The 23,863-nt window shown below is 44.3% G+C and overlaps 2 protein-coding genes across 2 annotated transcripts in view; both read right to left on the bottom strand.

The window, feature by feature from the left end:
• Positions 1-438: 438 nt before the first annotated feature.
• LOC6603540 lies at positions 439-966 on the bottom strand. Its single transcript, XM_002028475.2, has one exon. The coding sequence runs from the start codon at positions 942-944 to the stop codon at positions 576-578; it is 369 nt and encodes a 122-aa protein (XP_002028511.1). The 5' UTR covers positions 945-966; the 3' UTR covers positions 439-575.
• Positions 967-3,299: 2,333 nt separating this feature from the next.
• Positions 3,300-23,863, bottom strand: part of LOC6603541 — a 39,529-nt gene continuing 18,965 nt past the window's right edge. Inside the window, exons 3-7 of the mRNA XM_002028476.2 lie at positions 18,212-18,420; positions 14,094-14,229; positions 4,074-4,336; positions 3,882-4,005; positions 3,300-3,814 (exon numbers count right to left, since the gene is read on the bottom strand). Of these exons, the coding sequence (XP_002028512.2) occupies positions 3,714-3,814; positions 3,882-4,005; positions 4,074-4,336; positions 14,094-14,229; positions 18,212-18,420 (833 nt within the window). The 3' untranslated portion in view covers positions 3,300-3,713. The remainder of the gene's footprint in view (positions 3,815-3,881; positions 4,006-4,073; positions 4,337-14,093; positions 14,230-18,211; positions 18,421-23,863) is intronic.

The following is a 23,863-nucleotide window of genomic DNA, read 5'->3' as shown; positions in this document are numbered from 1 at the left end:
CGCCCTGCTGCAGGCCTTAGGGTCTTCTCCCATAAGTCATTCAATGGCCAAATGTTTCCGCAATAGATTTTTGCATAATGCGCACAAGTGTTGATAATGTGAGGGTTTTTCGTAGGGGGGCAAGAGTCTTTATGGTTTTTGAATGATTTCCATGTGGCAGGCATTGAAAGTCCCCTCTCCAATGAAGTGTGGCCCTGTCTAGAGATGGCACAGCATCCTCTCTACCTTAAAGTGGAGTAGTTCTGTACTTAGGGACTTATTTTGTAATGAATACTACACATTCCATAGTAACCAAGGCTTTTTTGGCCATGTGTCAAAGACTGCGACTTGCTCACACGCACATTTTCTTTATTATTTTTAAATTTCGAATAGCCCTTGATTGGATGAAAATCCTTCCTGGATGTAAGGCCCAAAGAAATAATTACTCTGCAGTTGGGAACATTTTATTGTATTGTTAATTATTTTCTTCCAGTTATTTGTCGAAAAAAAGTGTTTAATAAATCTATTTATGCCTCCACCAAAAGCACTAAAAAGACTGTAGAAAAGACCAATGTTTGTCAAAGATACTGTTGAATTTAGAAGCAGTGAAAGATACGCGAAGGCAGCACCAAGCCGTACTCCCCATTGGTGGTCGGGGATACCTTGTAGCCTTTCAGGTGTTCCATCGAAATGAAGGACTCCCTCTCCCGCTCCTCAGCCGCTGATTTTGTGCTGGCCTGGAAGTCTTTTCGCAGGCGAATCCGCTTGGCAAAGTACTCAAAACTGGGGCCGTACTGCTCGTGGCACTCCTTGTAGATCTCACCGTAGCGGGAGTAGTATTCCTGCTGAGCCACCGGAAACCACGATTCCGTCGCCACCCACGTTTTGCGTGTCTCCTCGACGCGGGAGGCCACGCACCGGTGGTGCAGCAGCTGGTCCGTGAATATAATTTGATCTTGTTTCATTTTTATACAAAAAACTGGAACTTGAACGAAAAAGGGGAATGTGTTGAATGAGTGTGTGAGGAGAGTCGACTGGGATGTACTCTAAAAACAATAAAAGTCATATTAACCAAGCCTTTTTGGACATGCGACTTGCTCACACGCACATTTTGTGGCAGGTCACAGAAATAGAACAAAGCCTGCTTTATTGTGGTTACATTTTGTAGGGGATATTGGTGGAGTGGTGGAGTGCAGAATGCACTCCCTGTGCCAGCATTAAAGTCTCTCATATTCTACTTCCCCCCAAAAATTTCAAGGCTTTGATTCCTCCAGGCTTCTTGTGACTAAGAGATCTATGACAATTTATTTATCCGTTTGTTGGCTCTTTGTGTGATTTCATTTCGATTTTTAGTCAATAAATGCCACAGGGTCCTTGCAGGACAGAGTAGGACAGGAAGGCCAGGCAAAGCGGAAACGGAAATGCGTTTCCTGTTTCGCTGAAAGACAAAGTCATTCGGTTTGCTTGTCCTGTCTTCACTTAATTTATTTATCATTTTCATGTTCAGTTTTACAAACTAAATTTCGTTCTTAAACATTTGATTGTTTCTTAATTAAAAACGAAAAATAAATGGGAAAAATAAATGAGAACAAAATGGAGATTTATGGAAGGTTTAGTTTATGTTTTCTTAGCTATAAACCCAACCAACCAGGGAGTGCCAATTTGTTTTTCTCTGCTCCCTGGTGGGGGTTTTTCTTTAGTTTACAACACGCACAAGATTTACTTAGATTTGACTGGAGAATAGGCTTATAGAGGTCTGTTCCAGGACTGCCTCCCGCTTAAGAGCTAATGAAATTTGAGTCCAACCTCCACAGGCTATGTACAATGCGATAAACATTCATTTTGGCTAATTTATAGGAGGGACTACAGTACGGCCCCTGCCCGGTCAATCAATGCCAAGCTGCCAAGGAAATGCCCGAGATACACTGTTTGTTGGCCCAAAATCGAACCGGCGGCTTTGTATGCAAATGAATTGCATTTCTCACGCGCCAAAACATGCAATGCCCCCGCCCCCAGTACCCCCAGTACCCCCTGCCCCCATCGCATGAGTCATGAACTGGCTGGCTTTTGGCCCTTTTTTTTTTTGTTTGCTTGGACTTGAATGCATTTTATGCGGTTTGTTGCGCATTTTCGCCCCTTGCATGTCTGTGTCAATTTTCACCATTTTTTGGGCATAAACCGACCCCTGGGGTCCCTCTGACTCAGCTCTAGATAAATTAGCATAAGCCAAAGGATTAGTATCATGCATGCGGCTAATTTCTCAAGGGATAAGTTTATGCCAATGTTTTTCAGAGGGCCTGAGTCAGCAGGAAAAACCATCATTAAAGAGGGGCCCAGTCGTTGAACTTTTTCTAATACAAGACATTGTTGTGGCTGTTGATTGAAGATCTTTGAACACAGGGGAGACTTATTATAGAAGGTTCTTCCACTCAGAGCTGATAGCTCTCAAGGTTCTGGGCAACAGAGGCTGAAGGCCTTTTCCAAAGGTTAAAATATATAGAAAAAAAGGTTGACATATCCCAAGAAATTTTCTTAAGCTTGAATTTAAATACAATCCTTTTCAAGTTCATTTTTCTTCAAAAATATTAACTCTTGGAATTTTCTAAAAAATATTTAAATGGAAAACCATTGAAATGAATCCACAAAAGTCTGTTTAAAAGCTAACTTCTGTATTCCATGATGGAACTAGGCTATGCCTCTGAGAGATCAATCCTTAATTTTTTTAAATTATTATTTCAATGGAAAGACCATAGCCTCAAGAGGAGGCTTCCCGGCAAACCTCTGGCTAATTTTTAAATATAATCACAGGTTTCCTTCCAAAAGAATCCCGCAGCTTGGCATTGATTGCTTCAAATACATTCAGAGATACACCCCTTAGACATAATACATTCAGATTCGGAACCACTTCTACTTTTACCAAGGAATGCCTCTTTTCACGGCCTATTTACAGCTTTCCGATCAAATTTAACTATATATTTGCTTGGTTTCTTTGTAGAATTTGTTGTATTTTGTGTATTTTGATATTTTATTGAATTAAAATTAGTTTCGATCTTGTGGCTTTACAGTTTTTCTTACATTTGCTTAGGTTCTTAAGTTAGTTGCTCTTAGAAGTAAATGCAAAGTTTCTGCTCATTTTTGGGTTAGTTTTTGGATGTGATATCGTATGTAGATCATAGATCATAAATGTGCAAGTAGGTATTTTTTTACAATTGAAATGTTAGACGCTTCTGATATGCCCGAAAAAGGTTTCGATAAAATACAAAGGAAGGAGCGGAATGGAATGGATTGGAGAAAATAGGTCAAAATTTTCTACAGGTATATTATTTTATTTCCCTCCTTTTCAAAATCAAGAAAATATCACAAAAGATTAACGAATGTATTTATGTTATCTTGTTTCAAGTTTTTTTCTTTTTTTGTTTTTTTTTTTGCCTAAAAACAACGATTTCTTTGCCTAAAATTATGCATATTTATGTACAGTTTCTTAGCCTCTGCTTAAATGCTCGATTTGAGTAGTTTTTCCTGCGAATTTTCCTTGCATTTCCATTCACACACACGCACACAAACATCAATTGAATTTCGATATCAAGGATTTACTTAATCTTTTCATTTTTTCTTTGAGATTTTGGCATAGGATATGTTTGCTTTTCCACTAGGACTCGACTGCTGCTGTGCTAAATAGTTCATATGTATCTTTCCGGTTTACTGTTCAGAGTCTCAGCTGGGGCCGCAGATAGTTAACTCGCCCTCGACCAGGGCCAGGCCCGGAGCAGCAGAAGCAGCAGAATTGGTGGCAGCAACGACACGACATGGGAGGGCAGCCTTGAGCCGGCGGCACCTGCAAGAGGGATTCAGTTAGTAAGGCTATTGGCGAAGGGAATGCCACTTTGATGAGGGGGATCTACCAATAGTGCTGGACTTGGCCGCCACCGTTTCGCGGGACTCCAGGGCCGGTGCTCGCTGCTGGCGATCGCTTTCCACGCTCTCCTCGTTGCTCTGCAAGTACAACGAGCTGATCTTGGCCACGCACTGCAAGGAAACACAGGAAAGTCCATTAGGAAGAGCACCTTTTATGGGAAAGTAGAGCCCCCACTCACCTTGAGCTTCATATCCCCGTGCTTGAAGTGGAAGGGACGCACGCGAAACTCCAGGCCCAGGCGCGCCATCTCCAGGCCATCCCGATTGACCACTATTTTGTCGTACTGCCGCAAGTGGGCCTTCTGCACCGGCTCCCCGTTGATCAGCCAGCTCAGGTGGCACACCGGCTTGGACGGCGACGAGGTGCAGTTGACGCGGACAGTGTCTCCGATCTGGTAACGCGGCTGTCCGCCGGTTATCTTCGGGCCATGGTTGGGTGTCACTGAAGGGTAAGAAAGGGGAGAAGCTTTAGAACGAAAGTACTTAAGATGGTGGATGGTAAAGTGGGTGTGTGATGTACGGTCTTTTGAGCAGGCATCCATATTTATAGACTTTCTTATTTCCTTCAAACAAGGTCCCATTTTTAGGGACTTGATGTAGATCTGTAGCATCATCGAGCACTAAGGGGAAGACCTACTTTGAAGACACTTCTCTCAAATATCGATTAACTACTTCAATAAGGAGAATTCCACACATATATAGGGTCTTGGCTCCAATAAAGCCACTCAATCATTTCAATATATAGTTTATATTTTCCAGAGGCCTTGAAAGAGGTATTAAGGCTTCTAAAAAATGCCATAAATTTCCCATTTATGAAGATATTCATGGGCTGTTGAAAGTTATAGGCCACACGCGTTTCATATAAAGGTTTTGTATGATTTCTGAAGTAGAAATATTCGGAATCGAGCCACTCTAACGCTCTTCTCTGCACTTCGGCCTGTTCTGAGCTGATCTTCACCATTGGAAACGTATATTCTATTAGCCATATCCACTGGCTCCACAGCTTAAATGAATCAAAGCCCCTTTCACACTTAAATGTGCTATAACTTGTAAACCATTTAACCTACAACTAAAAATCAAATGTATATAGATAGATATATATTTAAATTTAATCTAAACCAACCTCATATATTTTTTAATATTTTTTTAACACACTTTTAACAATTAAAAACATAAATACTGCCCTGCTTCATTCCTTAGATTATTTGAAGCGGTTTTCTTGACAATAGTTTTTTGTATTTATTTGACTTTTAAACTGTATTTAAAGTTACTTTTTGGTAAGCTCTCTTTATTGTCTATAGCACTTTTCAACCTATTTTACATCGCGTCGACCAATTTTCGTGCGATTTATAGCTTAATTTTCAGCCACTCATCTGAAAGCTGCTCTGTTTCATTTAAGCTGGGAGCCACTTTAAATATTTGTACATAATTACTAAATTCGCTATAGCTGTTTACATATGTAACTGTGTTGGATTTGTATTAGAATTCGGATCGGTTTCACTTAAAACACGTCAGACACTAAAGCACTCCGCGGGGCAATGACTCATTTACTCTCTCAGCATTGCCAAAACAGCCCTCTCAGTCCAGACTCTAGAGCCCAAGGCGCTTATTTTCTGCGACGCAATAGCCATGTAGCTCTTTCTCTTTCCAACCCAAACGCATTGCCGCAGAGGAACGCGCTCAGCGCGCGCTCTCTTCTTCTTGTTGCTTTTGATCCTCTCTGAGCGAGTCGGCTCTCTCGCTACGCGCTCTTTCACTCGCACCCACACAGCAATGGGACAGGCAGTGAACGAGAATGAACAAGCACAGAGCAATGGCAGGGCAGTGGACAATAACCAACGGTAAATTGCAAGGAAAGCAACGAAAGAGAACACTGCGAACAATTTCGTAGCAGCTCAGAATACACTGAGCGTAATATTAGGAGCCGACATAGACTTTTGTGATTGCTTTAGTTCGGCTGCACTTCAATTAAATTTAGCCCAAAAGCAAGCATCCCCCCTGCCGCACTCCCCCTCTCCGTGGACCTCCAGTCTCCGTGCCAGTCTCTGCCCGTCTGAGCTTAGTTATTTAATTTTAATGAGCCGGGGAAATTGAATGTTTTGCTGGCCATTTTGTGCCAGAGAGAAGTCTCTGCCCCTGCCCCAGATCCAGCACCGCCGCTACCAGCTCTTGGCCCCTGTTTTCTTGTTTTATTATTTTCTATGTGGGTCTGGCCGGCATTCTTAAGATTTATGTGGAGATTTGTGGCAGGCAGTGGGCCAGAGGGGCGGGGGGTGGAAGCTTTAGAGACTTTGCTTATTCAAAGTTTATTTGGCCATGTGTGTGTCTGCTTGTGTGGGTGTGGCTTGGGGAGGCATGTGGCCTAGAAGCCACCTCCAACGCCTTTTGGGCATATTTCGTGTACATAACAAAAATAAATACCAGAAGGCCAGAGGAAGAGCAACGTGTCTTTAATTGCTCGAAGACTAAAATACTCTTTCAAACAAAGAAAGCAGCGACAGAGAGACAACCATCTACCCTTCCACCCCATCTAAACTATTTTCACCATAAATATGTAGAAATACCCAACCATCGCCACACTCCCTTCTACTAAATCCCAGCGAACTTTAATAAATATTTGAATGTGTCTGGCACACGTGTTTCTCATTTCGAAAAATCATTGGACACTTTCCACATAAGTCTCTGGCTCTGCTCCCCGTTGGCATTGTCCGTGCAACACTCTGTTATCCATGCATGTGCAGAAATAAAAACCAAGTCAAGTGGGACCAAAGCCAGGACCAGGACCAGGACCAGGACCAGGAGCAGGCGGCCTCCTCGGGCCTTGTTCACGCCCACTGTGCTGTGTCCCCACTGCCTTTCTGGGCCGTTCCGAGTGTTTTCTGTATGCATTATAAATATTCTTTCATGCCAAAACCAAGGAAGAAAAAAAAAAACGTAGGAAGGGAAATCTTCTTCCTCATAACATTTCCTTTCCTTTTCTGTGTGTGCCATAAAATAAAATTAATTTTTAATGGTTTTCAAAAAATTAATTTTGCTTAGAAGCCGTTTCAGAGCTTTTTGTTGTGGCCTGGCTTTCGGGTTTTTGGTCAACTCCAAAATGGTTCCAGTTCCAGGAAGCAGGAAGTCCAGTCCCGAGTCCGGTTAAGGTTGCTCTTTTCTGGATTGGATTTTCCGTTTGCTTATTTGTAATTTATAAAGTAAAGTTTACTTTGCTTTGGCTCTCCCTCTCTTTCCCTTGGAAAACTCAATTTGGGTGCAACATGCAAAGGGGGGGCAACGCATAAAGGAAGCAATCTAAAAATCCAACTTGGAAAAATGCATTTTTGATAAACACATTTCGAGAGATTGAAAATATGATTTGTTCCCTGTGCAGTGGCACTGCTCCAGTTGGCCAATGTAAATTGTTATCAACCGAAATTAGATGATGGCAAAAACCAGAAGGACCCAGGAAAAAAAGGAAAGAAATTAGGTGGATTTTCGGCCGGGAAGAAGAAAGAAGAAATGCTGGAAAACTCAATCCAATAAATACAGTAGTATCTAATATTCTTAGGCATAGATTGGAGATTTATTTTTTCCCATTTTCTCCTCTAGAATTCTCTTTCCAATTCCCTCCATTTAACGTACATATTTAGATATCCACCTTGAAAGAAATTTTTAAGAAATTTCAAGAAAGAAGAAATGCAATTTATGATTAAAAATTTACAGGAAGAAACAAATCCCAAAATTACAGTAGTATCTAAAATTCTTAGGCATAGATTGGAACTTTATTTGACGGCAGATTTTCCCAATGTTTCTCCCTTCAATTCCCTTCATTTAGCGCATTTCAGTTTCCCCCTCGAAAGAATTTTCAAGAAAGAAAAAATGCAATTTAATTTTTAAAAACTAACTCGAAGAATCAATCCCTAAAATACAGTAGTATAGAATATTCTTAGACATAGATTGGAGACTTATTTTCCCCATTTTCTCCCCCAGAATTCTATTCCCAATTCCCTTAAAATATATTTTTAAGAAATTTCAAGAAATAAGAAGTGCAATTTCTGATCAAAAATTAGCTGGAAAAACAAATCCATAAAATGTAAGTAATATCGTATATTCTTAGGCATAGATTAGAGAATTTTTCCCAATTTTCTCCGCCAGAATTCTCCTCCCAATTCCCTCCATTTATCGCCCCTCAAATGTCCCCCTAAAAAAAACCTTAACCTAAGCTGAACTTTAATTAATGGTTTCCAATATAAATTGAATGTTATCTCCGCTTGATATTTATGACCCGCCAAAAAACCTTTATCGAAACCCCTCCCCGCCTTGGCATCCCCTGTGCCCACCTGTGTGTGCTCCCGGGGTTATGTTCTGATAATTGTTTATATATAATGTGAGCATTTTTTAAGTCAACGCCATATTGTCGCACTTAAATTTTATTTTGTGGCATAAATCTAATGGGGCGACCCCCCATGAAGAGCCCGAGAGAACAAAGGGGAGAACAGGGTGAGGCCGAGAGGCAGAGGGAGGGTATCCCCCCCACACACATGGATGGCCTGAGTGTATGTTGGTATGATTTGGCAATTTATTTTGCCCAGACTTAGCACGCAACGACAAGGAGGCAGGGGAGGCAGGGGAGGGGGAGTCAGGGCAGGGGAACCCGCAGCAGGACTTGCAATAAGCCCAAAAAACTAAAAGCTAAAAGGGAAATGCGGGGGGAGGGAGGGAGTGGTGGGTATGGAGGGAATGCTGAATGCTGAATAGCCGCATGGTTCAAGTATATTTTCGGCATTTTCCCATGACTAAGCAGTTTCTTTTTCGGCAGAAAGTAGAGCGGTGGGGCGCAGGGGGGGGGGGACTACCGTTTTAACTGCTCGTTTGCTACCTTTTGTGCAGTCAGAAAGAAGGCGGAAAAAAACCGAAAGAACGAAAGAAACCAGGTGAAAAAGTGTCTAAGGCAGCAGCCTCCAGCAACAACAGCAACAAGGTGGCTGACAAGAGGGGGGCCAGCGGGGGGGGACAGACAACTACAGTGAGCACTTTAAGTGGGCGTCCGTTCGGCTCTGTTGGTGGTCTCCTTTTAATATGCTGCGGCATGTTTTTCCCCCACCCCCTTGCCACCCCTCCAGCGCACTCTGCAGCTTCTTCTGAGGCAAGCGATAAGCTGGGTCAGGTGGCTGGGATTTCGGCAATGAGCAGATGGATTGGGACTGGGACTGGGGCTGTGTCTCTCCTCTAGGCATTCGCTTGTTCTAGATACAGGGGGTTCCTCCAGGGACCGTAGTCCTCCAGGGGACAAGTGGATTATGCACATGTTGTGAGTCCTTGCCTAAGTGACTCGCTCTGCCTCCCCCTCTCCCTCTCCCTCTCTCTTTTCATACTTTTGCAAATTTTTTAATAAACATTTGTTGAAATGATTTACGCCCAGCTGCAATGTGAAATTTATTCCACTCCAAATGGCATTTGTCTATGGAAATAAATAACGTAAAATGCAAATAGAAATATTTAAAGCAAGTACAGTCGCAGACAGTGGTAGTTGACAGCTCAGGCAGATAGAAAAAAAATATTTCTGAAGTCCTTCATTTCAGTCATCCGGCGGGTCTGTCTTGTTGCAACAAGAGAGGTGGAGGTATCGAGGGGGTCAAAGGGCTTTTGGGATGCTTTCTGAAGACTACGTCATTATTATGGCAGAGAAAAAGATCTGGAAGACATAACTTTGCCATTATAAACGATTATTCTGAACAAGATTTGATTAAAGCCAATTTTATTTGTTATTTGCGCTGTGAAATATTATATTTTATTCGTAAGAGGCTTCTAGGGCATCTGTTTAGGACAGCAGATCGAACAGAGGAAGAGCGCTGTTAATACAGCAGATTAACAGACTGTTAGCCCTCGCCGTAACAGCCCTCTAGACCTCGCCGTTAACAGCCCTCTAGACGTCGCCGTTAACAGCCCTCTAGACCTCGCCGTTAACAGCCCTCTAGACCTCGCCGTTAACAGCCTATCAGCACTCTCCCTTAACAGCCTGTTAGCACTCTCTGTTAGCTCGATAACAGCCTAGGGCCGCTCTCGGTTACAGAGCACTGTTACCGCTCTGTGACCGCGGGCTCGCTCTCACGATCCACTCGGTACAGACCTCATAAAATACCTATTCGAATGACCATTAAATTTGTATCCCCGTTATGTAGTTATCAAGACGTTAACAAGACTATAAATAGCCTGCCCTCAACTCAAACAAAGTATTATCTGCTCAACGTCTTAGTGGAGGAACTTGTGGCCCCCAAGAATTCCCCTCAATTGTTCGCACTAAACTTTAATGAATGCCGGAGCTGGAGCTGGAGCCTCTTTGGAGAATTTACAGCTCATTAGTGTGACCAGGGCAGGGAGCAACAATAAATATTGCGGCAGAGTGGGCTCCGCTCCCTTGGCCAACTTTTCTCATAGCTCATAAAAATCACATTTAACTTTGCTCTCTCCAGTGGGGGGTCACGGAGGTGGGGCCCAAGAACATCCTTGTCTTGGTCCTTTATGCAGGCAATTGCTTTTTTATATTGTAAAATCGATAAGCGATCACATTATACGAGTGCGAGGAGGAGTGCGAGGAGGAGTTCGAGTACGGGGACGTGTGTGGTGTGTGGAGGAAACGCAGCGGGGAAAAGTGAGTTATATATGTGTTTGTCCTTTAAAGTGCACTTAACCATAAATTCAGAGGGTGGGGGAACGAGTAGAAGACCTGCCCAAGGACCCTGCTAGGATCCCAGAACCCCATGGATGGGTACCCGGCGCGAGAGAGCAGGACATGTGCCGAGCGTTGAGAGCCTTGCGTGCTCATTAATTATAAAACAACGCGCCAAACGCGCACACGGATACACACACACACACACAGATACAAATGTCTGTATGGAAGAGTCAGATACAGATACGGATACAGGAAGAGCTGAGGAAATAACGGTAACTGTAATGTTGTCTTAACTCAAACATGCCGCAACAGAGAGCGAAAGAGAGCGGACAGGGTGGGGTGGGGTGGGGTGCATTAAAAATCGTTGCCATATGTAAAATTAAAGATAACAAATGAGGAGGGCGTCTGTCCTGCGGACAAAGAGGAAGTGGAAGAGAAAACTGCGGCATGTGGGAGGGAGGAGAAAGTGGAGAAAGGGCCAGCGAAAGCGGCGACATAGTGCCGGACTGAAGTACTTTGGGGAACCCGAGAAGCTGTCAGTACAAGGAGTGCGAGGAAGTGACAGTCCTGCAGTGCAGTGCCGTTCCCTTTCAATCCGTTCCCTTTCATTTCATTTCCGTTCTCTTCCATTTCGTTTCTTTTCTTTTTGAATTTCTTGCAAGTTGTTTTCGAACAACAATGGACCCAACGACAGATGGCTAAAAGAGTGTGACGGAAGAGAGAGTGAGAGAGCATTCCTGACCGCAAAAAGAATGTAAATAACAATCGACAGGAAAATAATTGAAGAATGCAGTGAAGAGAAGAGGCAAATGGTGAAGATGGAAGCATCAACGGGAGAAGAAAGAGCAGCTGAAAGAATGCGCACATAAATGGGATGAAATAGGACCAAGAGGAATGGTATTCTCTTCTGCTATTTCTACTCTTCCACTCCTGTGAGTAGGGGAATGGAGTTCTTAACCGTTTAAAGAATCTTGAGGAATAGATGGTAAGGGCCGGTTATGCTTGGATAAATTCGTAGGGCCGCTCGAAAGCCGTGTGGATCGTGAGAGCAGCGAGCGGCGTCAGAGAACGATAACAGCGGGCGGTAACAGGCGCTTAACAGAGAGAGGTAGCTGGCAGAAGGCGTAACAGGCGTTTAACAGAGAGAGGCAGCCGGTAGCATGCGTAACATGGCGTTTAACAGAGAGCGCTAGTCGGCAGCATGCGTAACAGTCTGTTAACAGAGAGCTGTAGACGGTAGCAGGCGTTACATGGCTGTTAACAGAGGGAGGTAGCCGGCAGCAGAGCTGTAGACGGCAACAGGCTGTTAACAGAGAGCTGTAGACGGCAGCAGGCGTAACAGGCTGTTAAGCCGGAACTCTCTTCGCCAATCCAATATCAATATCATTAATTTCCAGATGGAAGCTCTATTTAGATCAGCTGTACTTCCAGATAGCTGGATGGATCCCATGCCCCCTCAAGACCTAAACATGAATGCAGTTCATCTCAACATCCACTCCAACCAGCTACCCGACAAACCAATACATTTGCCCAGCTTCCATATCAATAAATCAGCCTGGGAATCCCACCAAAATCATATCCATAAAAGATTGGCGTTTCGCTGGCGCTTTTTATGATCGCAAAAATTAACATTTCCCGCCACATTGGGGCCGTTGGGCAGGTCTCTGCGGGGACAAACGAGGCAGAGTCCCCCACTAAAGCATATTTTATGGTTCACTTGCATTAGCAGGACGACCCAGGACCATCCCACACAGACAACCCCAAGAATGATGATGCCGCTGACACAGTTGTTGATGATGAGATTCCTCCTTGGTCTGCGTTTGGGTTCGATTTGCAACGCCCACAATTTCTTTATATTCTCTGGCGTTTTCCCCCTTCGACTTTGGTTCGAATATCGTTCAATTTGGCTGCCCAGACACATTGTTTAATATGCAAAACCATTTCCATTTCCCTGACATTCCAATGCGACCCAGTCGTGAGGAAGATGGAGGAGGGCTTGTCAGCTCTGGGAATGGCCAAAAGGAAAATCAGCATGAAATGTGCTTAGTGCGTGTTGTCCCGAGCAAAGGGGCGTTGGGCGTTGGTTTTGGGCGATGGGCGTGCCTCAAGGCAGAGAAGCCCTCTCAAGATGATTTTCTTGGTCTGAGTCCTCAGGGGGATTCCCTTGGTTGGCGCTGCACATATTGATAACCGTTTGATTCTTTTATGAGTTTATAAATTTGTGATTAACTTCAGGCGAGGCTTCTTGATTGAAGGAAACTTTCAGGAAACCCGGGTTCCCCCTTGCCCCCCACACACACTCTCACAGCCAAGTTTTTGTGGCAGCTGGCGCCCATTGTCTTGGAGGGACCATTTTTCCTACTTAAAAGTCGACATGAAAACATAATTTTACTTCAAAATTGCAATGACAGTTGCCACGCCCCTTCTCTGTACACACATGGGCGGGGGCGGGGGCTCTGGGGCTGGGGCTGGGGCTGGGGCTCTGGGGCGACTCTTTGTTGTAGCTGCAACGTCGACGGCGACGGCGACTGCAGAAATTCCATTTCAATTGTTGGCTTAGATTATGCAGCTGTATTAAGAGCAAAAAGCGAAAGAAGATGGGAGTGGAGGCTGGATGGTGGCCAGGGTAGAGTGCTATCCAGTGTCTAGGGTTGCCAACGCACGGAGCAAAAACAACACACAGAAAACCGTAAAGAAAGCGAAAAAACGGGCAGTGGGAGGGAGCGAACAAGAGCTGGCGAGCTTTACAAGGAGCCTGGGAGTTGACTCGACTCGACAATGCCATTTGCAACGCATTGCCATGTTGCATGAATTCCATTTACGATGATGGTGCACCAAGGAGCCACACGGCGACACCTGAGGCGCCGGAACACGCCTTAAAGCCGTCTCGGGTTTTTCGTCGGCACTGAAAAACTTTAATTTAATTATGTTGATTAATGTCGCCGAGTGAAAGGATCCCCGACAAAAGATAACTGAAGGTTTGGAGCAACGAGCTTTGGGAATTAATTGTAAAGGTTTTAGGGAGAGTTTTTGGTGGCTCTGGCGATCTGCTCTTTAAAGGTTTAAAGGCTTCAACCCGCATCTGCAGCCGAGGGTAAGAAGGAGGCATCCGAGCGTGTGAGTAGGAAACCATCAAAGAATCCCCTGACAGCGGGCTGACAACCTGCATGCAATTTACATCCAGAGACTACATCTCCGACTCGGACTCCGCCTCCGACTCGGATTCAGATTTCAGACAGGGTTCGGTTCGGTCTTTAAATGGGTTTTTTTTCCGATCCGTTTCTGGTGACAGGAGTCCTCGGTTGTTATCCTTTAACTTGTGTCTGTCAATCCCTTTTTGGCTTTCGCTCTCCCCACCAATTATGTTGCCTCTGCCTCTGCCTCTGCCGTTGCATGCAACTTCAGATGTCATTCACAACATTGTTGACTGCGACTGCGACTGCCCGGGACTATTAGCATTTTAATTAAATTCTCTGTTGTCGCCCCATGACTGTCCTTCGTTTTTCACCTTTTTTATGGGGGGGTGGGTGGTGAAAGTACTTACCCACAACCGTCATGGTCTCCGACTCGGAGACGGTGTTGAATGCGGGCGCCTCGCCGGACACCTCGCAGCGGTAGAGTCCAGAACTTTGGAGTGTTACGCGTCGCAGGATTATCTGTGTGTCCGAGGAGTTACGCAGCTGCAAGAGAAGACAAATTACACAACAATGAATCGACACAAATCCAAATGCAATTAGAGTTCAAGATTTATCTAATGGTGTGGCGTTTTTTTCCTGCCAAATGAAGATTGATGATGGCACCCGCAGAACCCCAAAAATACTCTCACAGTTTATTATTAGTTTTTGGGGTCTGTCTTGACGGACAGTAGGCGTGGCTTTCATCAACGGACAAATTTAATTTGCAGAAAAGCCAACAAAAGTCATAAAGCGGGGCCCAAGATCCCCGAAAAACTCCAATGAAATATCTAGAAACAATCGCACAAAATTTCCACACTAAAAGTGGAACGAGGGTACAAAGGAACGAAGGAGGAACAGCATAAAAGATGGAAGATACGCAACTCTGTAGGAGAATGGCCCAAGTGGGCGGGGGGAGGGAGGGGCACGGGCGAAAACTGTTGTAAAAGTCACTCAAATATCTTCGTTTTGTTCTCCTTCGAGCAACAATTGCAGTCAAGTTCTTTAAGTTGCAGTTTTTATTATCAAACGCACACACATGCTCCGTTGAGGGCTCGCTCTATATGGTATTGGTTGGTATCTATACCGACCACAAGATACCTGCTGTTTTTATGCCCGGAAATCGAAGAGTTAGAGGTAGAGCCGCGGCCCTTGCCGCTCGTTAGGTGTGCACTTTTGTGGACTCAATCAAATTGGAGCCACTGCTGGCTTCAAAACTACTTAGCAATTATTCAACCAGGATTCTATGTACATAATTCTCTTTTATTTGAAAGTCATATATGTGGGAGTTTGTGAGAAGTCAAAGGCAGCAACAGGATCTAGTCTGTAGATTTAACAGAGAAGGCAACAGAGTGGGAGAGACTAGAAAGGGCTGATCAACAGGGTCTGTAGTGTTAACAGAACCATCAGCAGAGATAGAGAGACTAGCAGAGCAAGTAACAGAGAGAGCGGGTCTAGAAGTGGAAGATCAACAGGGTCGTAGAGTTAACAGTGCCAGTAACAGGGGGAGAGAGAGAAAAACAGCGAGGGAGACTAGTAGCGGGCGTCGATTCTGGCGCTGCAGCTACTGCTGCTGTCGACGTTGCTGCTGTTAACGCTGCTGCTATTAACGCTGCTGCTGTTAACGCTGCTGCTGTAGCCGATGCTACTGTTAAGCCTGCCGCTGTTAACGCTGCTGCTGTAGCCGATGCTGCTGTTAACGCTGCCGCTGTAAGCACTGCTGCTGAAGCCGATGCTGCTGTTAACGCTGCCGCTGTTAACAGTGATCGTTGCTGGTTTAAATCATTCGCGCAATATTGGCCTATTGTTTAGAGCCACGATTAACTTGTGTGTATTTGAAAATTGAAGAATTAAATAAAATAGTGTCCTGGAGTAAAAGTAGAACTACAAAATACCCTCGGCCACACATATTTACAGTTTTGGGAGCCATTTAAGTGGAGTCTAGAGTCTCGAAGTCTTCGAATTCTATTTAAAAGCGTTTATACAACAGAAATGGTACAACTTATGGCTGATCAAAAGGATATACATGTACGTATGCCCCTTCTAGTGATCAGAATCTCTGTCTCCCTGTCGCTTCCTGTTGAACAGCTCCACATTATACCCTTTTTTCCAGCTCGTAGCGGGGTGTACAAAGAAAGTTTCATTGCATTCCATTTTTAGACCGTTGTCGAGCAAATTTTTATGAAAATTCTTTGCTCTCGCTTTATGCTCGTCTCCTCTCTCTCTCACTCTTTTGTCTCTGGTCTCTCTATCCCACTCTGACGTAAACAATCACAAAAGTCACGTTCAACATTATTTTTGGTTTGTTGCTTGTTTTCGGATGTCGTTGCCCTCCCCCCACCCTCCCCCCACACAGAGCCCTTCAATTCTTGTACAATGGTCGTTGGACTGGCTTTTGTTTGTTCCCTTCTTGGCAGTACTTAAGTCGGGTTGTGCTTCTTTTTCCCCAATTCTTGGGGCACGCTCAAGTTGTCAGCGCCCCGCGTGACCCCCTTCATGGGGGGTGGATGTTGGTCAAAGGGGGGTAGAAACCGGCTACAGCTGAGCACAGATGGAGAATTGTTCTTCTAGCCACAATTCAAATTGCAGTCGTCTCTCTTTATTGCTTCTACGTCTCCCACGTCCCCCCCGCCCCCCCGCGTCTCAAGTCTTCTAACAATCCTCCACTTTGGATGAACATGCGCTGGCCATTTCGCTCATGATTGCAGATTGAAGTTGTTATTTGTAATTCCAAATTTGGTTTTGGCCAAAAAGAATCTCAGCTCTAACCTTGTTCATGCTGCCCTGATTGCAGTGGCCGGAACAGGGAGCCACATCTCTGATTTGGATGCAAATTTCATTTAAAAAGAGGGGAGCACACTCCCCACTAAGTATCTTTGAAGTATATTAGCAAGAGATTGTTTCAAAGAGACATTAAATAAAACGAAAGATGTTTAGACAAGTGTTTCCACGGCTCTTTTGAGACAAAAAGTATCGAAAGTACCTGAATTACATAAAATTTGTTAAGGAGGTTGCCTACAAAAGCATCCAAGGGATAAATTTGATGATAAAAGATACATTCGTAATGTAGATTAAAGGGAAATGGTATCTACAAGCTATTTATCCACACAAAACAATTCCTGTCACCATTTTTCACAGTTTTCCAAACCCTCCTGATGTATTCTCTTATATAAAAACCTCGTGAAACAACTCCGTTCCATTTCAATCAACTGTTGCCTCTTGCGACTTGCTCACACGCACATTTTCGTTATATTTTTAGATTCGTTCGCTCTCTCTATTAATAGCCAGATTTTCGGAAATTCCCAAAAGCAATATCCCAAAATTCTAAAGAGAATTTCCGGCATTAATTCCGGGCCACAAGGCGTTCGCGTGAAAATATTTCCACTTTATCATGTCCCGCACAGCTTTCCAAGAGCTTTTTCCCTGCCGCAGCTCTGCCTCTCTGTTTCCCGCTCTCTCTTTTGTTCTAATCATCTGCCTGTCCTCGCGGTTAAGGCCCTCAACCCTTTTTGGCCGGGTCCAAATGCAGACATTGAGATCAGCGAAAATTATGCCGCATTACGCGTTATGCCCGCCACTGCCTGCACGCCTGGCCTGTTGTTTCACTTAGGCCCTGAAGGACTCTCTTATTTCCACCCCCGGACCCCCTCCCCCTCCCCCCGACCCCCTTTGTGTGGTTGTGTTGCCCTTTTTGGCCGCTGGGAAACACGCACAGGCCATAAAACACGCTCGCACATTGCTCATACGCCACGTTAGACCGACAATTGACGGGATTTACTTTGCCTTTGCACTGGCTCTGGGTCTGGCAGTGGTACTGGCACTGGCACTGGCTCCTTTGCCCTGCACTTGCTCTGCCTTTGCCCTGCCATCCGACAAAGTAGACGCACTTAAGTGCTTTTGGCAAATTATTATTATTAGAGCGGCTCGCTAGAGTCCTGCCATTGGGAATGGGAAGTGGAAGTGGGGAAATGGGAGGCCAAAGGATATCAACTTTGTCTGGGATATTGACAGCTTTAAGTGATTTCCGTTAACCTTTTCAATCGCAGCAAAAGCAGACCAACACGTGACCTTAGCCAAGCCAAAGAGAGAGAGAGAGAGAGCGAACAAGGAAGCAGCAGACACACACATTTTTATGGCCAACAAAAGCCGGTTACATCCACATTAAATTAAAGTTAAATTGCAAAACTACGTGGCAGCAATTTTCATCTCACCGTCGACGTAATCAGCAGCAGGGAGAAGACGCCCCCAGCGTCTGAGAGCTTTGGGGGTGCTCTGTGGCAATTACATGTTTTAAAATAATCATTATGATCGGGTCGTAACACTAAATCCTAAACAACAACCCCCACACTCTAAGCCCCAACCCCAAGCCCAACCCCGTAAATTGTAATAAAATTTTAAATTAAATTTCTCTCCCTCTTTCGTTGTTTCTTTTTGTGGCAGCAGTGGCAGCACCTGTTGCACCATACACTCCCCTCCCCCCCCCACTCACATCGATGTTGACTCCCGGCAGGGGGAACGCCTGTCCAGGGGGCTTATCGCGCGGCACATAGCGGTAGATCTCGTGTCCATCCTTGTACCATTTCACCGAGTACAGCGACTCGCCGTCCAGCGCATAACGACAGCCCAGAGTGGCGCTCTTCAGCCGCATTATGTGATTGGGTATCTTCACCTCGGTCATTGTCAGGGAGCTGCTAATGTCTGCAATTAGTTGGTAGAGAAAACGAGATAAACAGAATTAGAGAAAACGGCTATGCGAGTGGTGGAATTATTTCTAATGTCCTGCCCCTGGGGCTCCCCTGTGGGGCCGGGCTTAAGCCTTTAGTGGCTCAAACTTTTGCTTGCCACATGCATATTTCAGCGGTTATGATTCCGGCTGGCCATATTTTCCGTCTAAACCAGAAAACTAGCAAAACCCAAACACACAAAAAACCTTTTGGGGCCTGCTGTCACATGAATTTTGACTTGCACGCTCCCGTTGTTGTTCCTGGACGCCGGGTGCCTGCCACCGGGGATCCGGGACAATCCAGTGCATGTCACTGCAGTCTACAATTCACGTGGCGGGCACGGCACAAATACACAAAAAACTCACATATTTTTACGTTTAAATTTTGAAAGGTGAAGTCTGTTTGAATACCCTGCAGGTGCATATCGGTTGGGTAGTCCTTACAAAACTCTTTAGGCAACAAATTCGTGTCTTTGTCATTCTTTAGAGAAATTTTAAAGATTTTTAGCTTTTATTTTTGTGGAAATTTATGCCTCTAAAGAACTAGAGACTTAAAAGGAGACCATACCCTACAAAATATAATTTAAAAAAAATTATCAAAGTTAAAGAAACATTAAAAACAGTGGAAAGCCATATTTTTTCGGATAAATCCTCTTAAACGACATAAATATTAAATATAGAATAGATACAAAATCGAATATACAAAATATAAATAAATATATAATAAATAATAAAATAAATATAAATATAGAATATATAAAATATTAAGTTTTAAAGACATTAAAAGCGGTAGAAAACTTCCACTTTAGTACCATATTTCTTTAGATAATCCCTTTGAACCCAACAAGAATATAAAATCCTTTGAAAAATCATAAAATTCTCTTTTCAATGATTTAATTATTTTGGATTTCGGTGCTGCAGAAGCCAGATATAAAGTAACAAACTTGGCAGCCTACAAATAGCGATTTTGGAATTTTTTAAAAATAATTTTGGGCCCATAATTATTACAAATTCCAATTATAAGGATTTAACCCTGCAGCCGCATTTCCTTCACGTGAAAAATACAAAAAGTACAGACTAATAAGACAATAATTTCCAGAAAAGAACAAAACAATGATATACAAACCAGGAAGATGGAAAAAATATAACAGCAAATTGTGTGAACCTGATTCTGCTTTTACAAGGTAGTTTGGTTCCTGAAAAACCCGTGTAAAAATCGTTTTTAATTGGTTAAGAATGGAGTCAAAAGTGTAAACACCTCTCAACAAAAGTTCAATACCCTTTGAAAAGAGTATGGAGACCTAAACAAATGCCAAAGCCCTTAAATCACAAACAGCAAAAATCTGCCCCTTGCCTGGCGACACATTTTGGCGGGTTTTCGGTCAGTCCTAGTCCGAGAGAGAGCCAGTACCCCACATGGGGGAGGTGGGAGGTGGGACGAGGGGGAGGAGACACACCCACTTATTTAATATACCGTTACACTTTTCATTTCTTCAAACGTCAAATGTGAAAAAGTGAGTTCTGTGGCCGCACTGGCGAAAAAAAAAAAACAAATACTCACGCAGACACAGGCACGTGTGTGTGCCCGTGTGTGTGTGTGTGTGTGGTGTAACGTGCAGCGCCGCCATTGAATTTATCACATTCACATGCAAATTGCGCCAAACGACCTTATTATGCAAATTGCCAACTGCAAATGGAGAACGAAATTGATTTTCCTGCATTTCTCCGGCAACAACAACAAACAGCACTACTACAGAGAAGCAATGGAGTCACACACACACACACACCCAGTCTGGAACAGTGGCACCAGGGGCCTATGTTGGGGTTAGTCTTACTTTATTTTTGTCATTGGATTTTTGGATTTTAATAGAGCTTTGGATACGACTTTTGGGAGATATATTTGAATTTTTAGCACCTATTTTATATCGTAAAAAACTAAAAATAATTAGATTTTTAATTATTTATAAAAAACATATATTTAATATTTTATTTGATTTATTTATTGTTGGTATTGATTAGAGTTTCCTAATTGAAGTCTGAAGATCTAAGCTCTGCAGAGCGTGAAAGGCTTTACATTTCTTCATTGAAGTGCTGTTAAAGTTATGTTAAGTTTTACAGGGCTTACAGAATTCTGTTCGAAGTGCATCTACAGCTTTGAGAACATGTTATACCCGTTCTATACAAGATCTAGTAGCCTCTCCTCACCATTGGGACTATATAAAAGACCATTCTTGCCCTTCCTCTAACGTTTTTTATACACTTCGAACCACTGTGCATCGTTACACAGTGACTGCCTTTTCCTTTGCTTCCGCGGGCAGAGGGCGCTGGGTGGGTGTCTGAGGGATCTCCTGTTGTCTCTGGCATCGTTCAGCAGTTTTGCGACATTCAGCAAGCCACATTTATATGACAACTAGCGGTGGCAGCAGCGAGAGCAGCAAAGGCAGTGGCAGTGGCAGCAGAAGAGCAGCAAAGGCAATGGCAGTGGCAGTGGCAGCGAGAGCGGCGACAGAACACACACCTTGAGTGTGGGGGAAAAAGCAGCGCAGGGAATGGGCCAGGTTGGAGGTTGGAGGATGGCAGCTATGTGGCTTATACAGCGACAAATGGCGAATATATTGAGCTGTCACACGCCCCAGCTCAAAAACCCAAGCCGGAGGTTATGCACACAGACACACGGTCGACTATAATATTGAACAATGTGCACCACAAATCGTCAGAGGGCAGAGGGCAGAGAGAGGCTCAGTGGCAGCGGAAGCAGAGAGCAGGCCAGTCAAAGCGTCAGGCAGAGGCCACTGCGAGGCCGAAGCATTTGATATCCTTGCGGAGTTGACCCACGATTTAGTCAGGGGATGTGGGGAATCCTCTCTGGAAGCTTCAATCTGATGGAGCCAGGCAGTCAGTGGCATTACAAACGACTGGTGGAAATGAGCCCACCCTCTGGCAGGGTATTCAAAGGGAACGACAATCGGATTCGCAATCGGAATCAGAATCGCAGTCGCGCCTTCAATAAAAAATACGCTGAATGCTTTCACCGTATTTCTCTCTGTGTGTGTGTGTGCGTGTGTGTGTGTGTGTGTGCCTGTTTGTGGCAGACAATCGACAATTGGCATAAAAAGAGGGGCAAAAGAGATGGCAACCACAAAATGAGTTAGTTGTTTGCCTTTCCAGTTGTGCCTTTTTGCTGTCGCGCCTCTCTTGTGTCTCCCCCCTTCCCCTCCTCCCACACATGCAGCCGAAATGGCAGAATATTTGATGGCCCAAACGGGCCAACAAAACAGCAAAAGTCATGCATTATAAATTCATTTCCGTGTGTATTGTGATGGGGTTACTTTTTTGGCTCTGCCAGCACCGAAAAAATAGGCAGATAAATGGAGTGGATGGTGCCATAAAATGTGCTAATAAGCTGGAGAATTTGTGTCACCGATTGGGGCAGGGGGAGTGGAGGGACTCCGACAGGAGGGACTTATTGAGCGACCTGTATATATTCGAATATATTGACTTTAATGTCGAGCAGAGGCGATCCAACAGCAGGAGGAAGCCACAAAACAGGAGAACGGAGCCAGGAAGCCAAGGGAGGAACCCATAAATGACATTTGAGGACAGTCCCCAAAGATATAAAGGCAAACAAACCCAGGATATCATTGCAAAAGGTCCCATGATGGAGAGCTACACACCTTCTGGCCAGCCAAGAGGCCTAAGAGTAGCCTCTGAAGCGTCCACAGGCCATGTAAAGAGAACTCCTGCTCCATGAATGGGAATGGAGCTACACAGGTTCCTTCAAAGGAGATCTAGAACGATTATTGCCGCCTTGGACGCCCCGATGTAGAAGGGAAATCCTTCAAGCATCCCAACAGTTTTGATAAAGTAAAAACCGCTGATGCCAGCCATTTTCGCTTAAACTTGTACCTTTGGCCCGTGTCACAGGACACGCCCCATCGTTTTGTAGCGCCTTAATTGCAGTTGAGTGACATTTGACTCGGCAAATTGGCCCGGGACTGGGCCGCACTCTCCTTGGCTTCTTTGTCAGACTTTTGCTGGGCCAGACAGTGACTGCATAAATGGTGTGTGTCCTTCTACCCGGCAGAAACAACAACTGAGTGCACATTAAAAATTAAAAACGCCCCACCCCGGCCCCCCAAGCGGAACCCCAGTCAGGCCGAGGGAAAGCTCAACCCGAAGGCAAAAGCCAAAAGGCAAAAGGCAAAGTCGCAACAGCAGAAGGAGCAGAACTTGGCCTCCAGCAAAAAGAGGAGGAAAAGGAAGTCTAACCGAAGCATTTGATACCCTAAAATGAAAGAAGAGACCCCTAGAGATCCCTAGAGACCTGTCAGTACTTGTGGAAATATGCCCTACCCCTTTTGAAGGGTATGCCAGACAGCCCGCGAATGCGAGAAACAGGAAGAGAGAGTGAAAAAGAAGCAAAGTAATTTCATGCATCGTTTAATTTTCATTCGGGTTTAATTTGTGCAACGCCCCAACGAAAACACAGCCCCCCCCTCAACATTTTGCCACCATATCATCATAAAGAGTTCCTTGATGGCACTTCTTGTTCGTTGTTGCTTTTGTTGGAATGTTTTGTAATACACCATTTAGACCTAATACTCGACAGCCACTTTCAGCCGAAAGCTGGGCCGAAAGCGGAGCTGACAATTGAAACAGCAAATAAAATGAAAGCCAAAAGCAAATGCCAAATAGAAAGGGGCAAAAGCAGCACACACACACACGCACACGTACCAGAAATTGACACCAACAACAATTTTTCGACAAATAAAATTAAATGAGCCGCTACTCGTACTTTCTCTTTATTTTTGCCGGGGCTCTTTAACCCCTTCATGGAAATGGAATGAATATTTCCACTGGCTGGTTTTCCACCGCTTAGTTTCGGAAATATTAGGTTTCGTGTAAAGAACTGGCAGCAAATGGGGACTCCGGAGTACTGGTTTAAGGAAACTCTTTTCAGATTCCATTATTTCAAATATAGAAACTCTTTTCTATGGTAAAATTCCTTCCCCTCAGCCTCTTGTCTTGTCCGCGTCCAAAAATTGTTTCGACTTTAATGAAGTCAATTTCGGGAAGTTCCACTTCCCTGCCACTGCCATCCCTTTTCGTAATTGAAATTTTTTATAGTTGTCGTGCAGTTTGCTATCTTCTGTCTTATTGGATGGAGGGGGGAGAGGGGAGCAGGGAGCAGGGACCCCTTGTAAGACCAACTTTTATCAGCGCCTGGCGCATTCTTAAAAACAATTTTCAGTGCCCGCCCCCTACTACTTCTTTTTTGTTTTTGGAGCCGCAACAAATTAATCCCTTTATTTGCATAATTGAAAAACATCAACTGAAGCTGCCAGTCGACAAAATATCAAGAACTCCGAAACAAATGGCCGACGGGAAAATGTCCACAGAGTCAGAGGAGAGCGCCCA

Source organism: Drosophila persimilis, unplaced genomic scaffold, assembly GCF_003286085.1.
Source record: "Drosophila persimilis strain 14011-0111.01,24,50 unplaced genomic scaffold, DperRS2 tig00000124-arrow-pilon, whole genome shotgun sequence".
Taxonomy (NCBI): domain Eukaryota; kingdom Metazoa; phylum Arthropoda; class Insecta; order Diptera; family Drosophilidae; genus Drosophila; species Drosophila persimilis.
Note: the sequence above shows the minus strand (reverse complement) of the source record. Positions and strands in the feature narration are given on the sequence as shown.